The sequence below is a fragment of the Aegilops tauschii genome, chromosome 6 (assembly GCF_002575655.3).
Source record: "Aegilops tauschii subsp. strangulata cultivar AL8/78 chromosome 6, Aet v6.0, whole genome shotgun sequence".
Classification (NCBI taxonomy): domain Eukaryota; kingdom Viridiplantae; phylum Streptophyta; class Magnoliopsida; order Poales; family Poaceae; genus Aegilops; species Aegilops tauschii.
The window spans coordinates 474,136,992-474,138,633 of record NC_053040.3 but is presented as its reverse complement, the minus strand read 5'-3'; the positions used below and the strand labels follow the sequence as shown (position 1 = coordinate 474,138,633).

Below are 1,642 nucleotides of genomic sequence, written 5' to 3'. Positions count from 1 at the left end.
GCTAGTTCCACACCTTCGGTCGTAATGAGTGGTGTAACAAACTCTATTCTCCTTCTTAATTAATGGATGAGGCAAAGATTATGTCTCCATCTTGAAAGAAAAGAAAAACTTCACGCCTTCAGTCGGTAAGTGTAGTATTATTGCAATATTTCTGTCAGGAGCCTCACTTTCTATAACTCCTTCACACCCCTGTCTGGCAGTCGAGCCATTCCATATACACGCCGTGTTTGTAAAAGAAAGATTTTCGCAAATTGTTCACATTAAACTACAGATTTTCATCTTACTGGTAGTCTAGTACGCTACGTACCCATCACCATCAAGGCAATCAGACTTAAACAAGAAATGGCGCCACAGAGGCAAAGCCATTCAAATACAAACCCCAAAAGCGCTAGCTGCCACCACTACTACTTCCTCTAGCTAAACAACCGAAAGTAGAACTAAATCGTCCACTAGGACTACTAGCTTGTGCATGCATGCCAGCTCTAATCTACAATCTGCTGAGTACATATAGTGCTACTTAATTAACTAGTACTCCTCTTCCACGACTGCATGCACGCACGCGCGCGACTCCGGCGAGATCACTGGGGCTGCTGCTTGCCGGGCTTGAGGCTGGCCGCGTTATGGCCGGACGGCTCGCCGCCCTTCACCAGCTGGGGCGCCGTCTTGGAGGAGGCCGCCATGTGCTGCTGCTTGCGCTTGAGATCGGCGAGGAGCTGCTCGTTCTCCTGGGCCAGCAGCTGTGCCTTCCTCCGGAGCCGCTCGTTCTGCTGCATGATGCACAGGTTCTCCAGGTACAGCTCCGTGTTCGCCCGCTCCATCCTCCACGCACTGCTATCCACCTGCAGCACATTCACATCCATCTATAGTTAGATAGTACTCAAACTCAAACACATTCCAAATGTCTGCGCTTGATTTAAGAAGAACTAGCACCTAGCAGCCCTCAGGATTCAAGAAAGATGGCAAGAAATGCAGTAAGGATGGATTGTGAAAATGCAGTGCTACTTCTTCATACCTCTTTCTGATGGTAGTACTCGGGCTTGGAAGGCACGGACAGACACTGGCACTAGGAGCAGAGGAAGAAGAAGGCTAGGAAGAACTTGTGGGAAGGAGACGCGCGAGAGTGCGTATTTATAGGCAGGCCCCAGCAAAGCAGTGGATCGAAATGGTGTTCTCCTCTCCTGCACAGCTTCAATGCGGGCCGAGCTAGGGCTGGAGGATGTGTACAGTGTACATTCATGGAGGTGGTTAGCTGTCAATGAGAAAGTGTGATGATGGTGATGAATTGATGACGCACTTCTGGTTCTCGTCCAAAGATACGCAATCATTCTTATTCTCGGCCGTGCCGTGCGCTTCTCCCGGCCGGCAGCATTTCCAACGTAGTACCCATCCCTCCAGTCTCTCAGTCTCTCTCTCTCTCCAGAAACGGTCAAACTTATGGAGTTACACAGCCCTGAAGAATTTGCAAACCAGGCGCATGCATTCTCGACGAATTGGTAAGCTTTCTCTAGTCCAAAAATGAGCAGTATTTGTTTTTTAGAAAACTTCGGATCTTTTCATCATGCCATGGCGGTATAAAAAAGAAAAAAGTCCATTTTACTACCCTCGACAAATTTATTACCCCTGATTTTTTTTCGGTTCCCTT

General features: G+C 48.3%; 1 protein-coding gene across 1 annotated transcript; it reads right to left on the bottom strand.

Moving 5' to 3' along the window:
• Positions 1–226: 226 nt before the first annotated feature.
• On the bottom strand, positions 227–1,149 carry LOC120965977 (protein LITTLE ZIPPER 3-like). The gene is made up of 2 exons (XM_040391482.1): positions 1,013–1,149; positions 227–839 (listed from the first exon to the last, which is right to left on the bottom strand). Exon 2 carries the CDS (start codon positions 816–818, stop codon positions 579–581), a length of 240 nt encoding a protein of 79 aa, XP_040247416.1. The 5' UTR covers positions 819–839; positions 1,013–1,149; the 3' UTR covers positions 227–578.
• Positions 1,150–1,642: the final 493 nt, after the last annotated feature.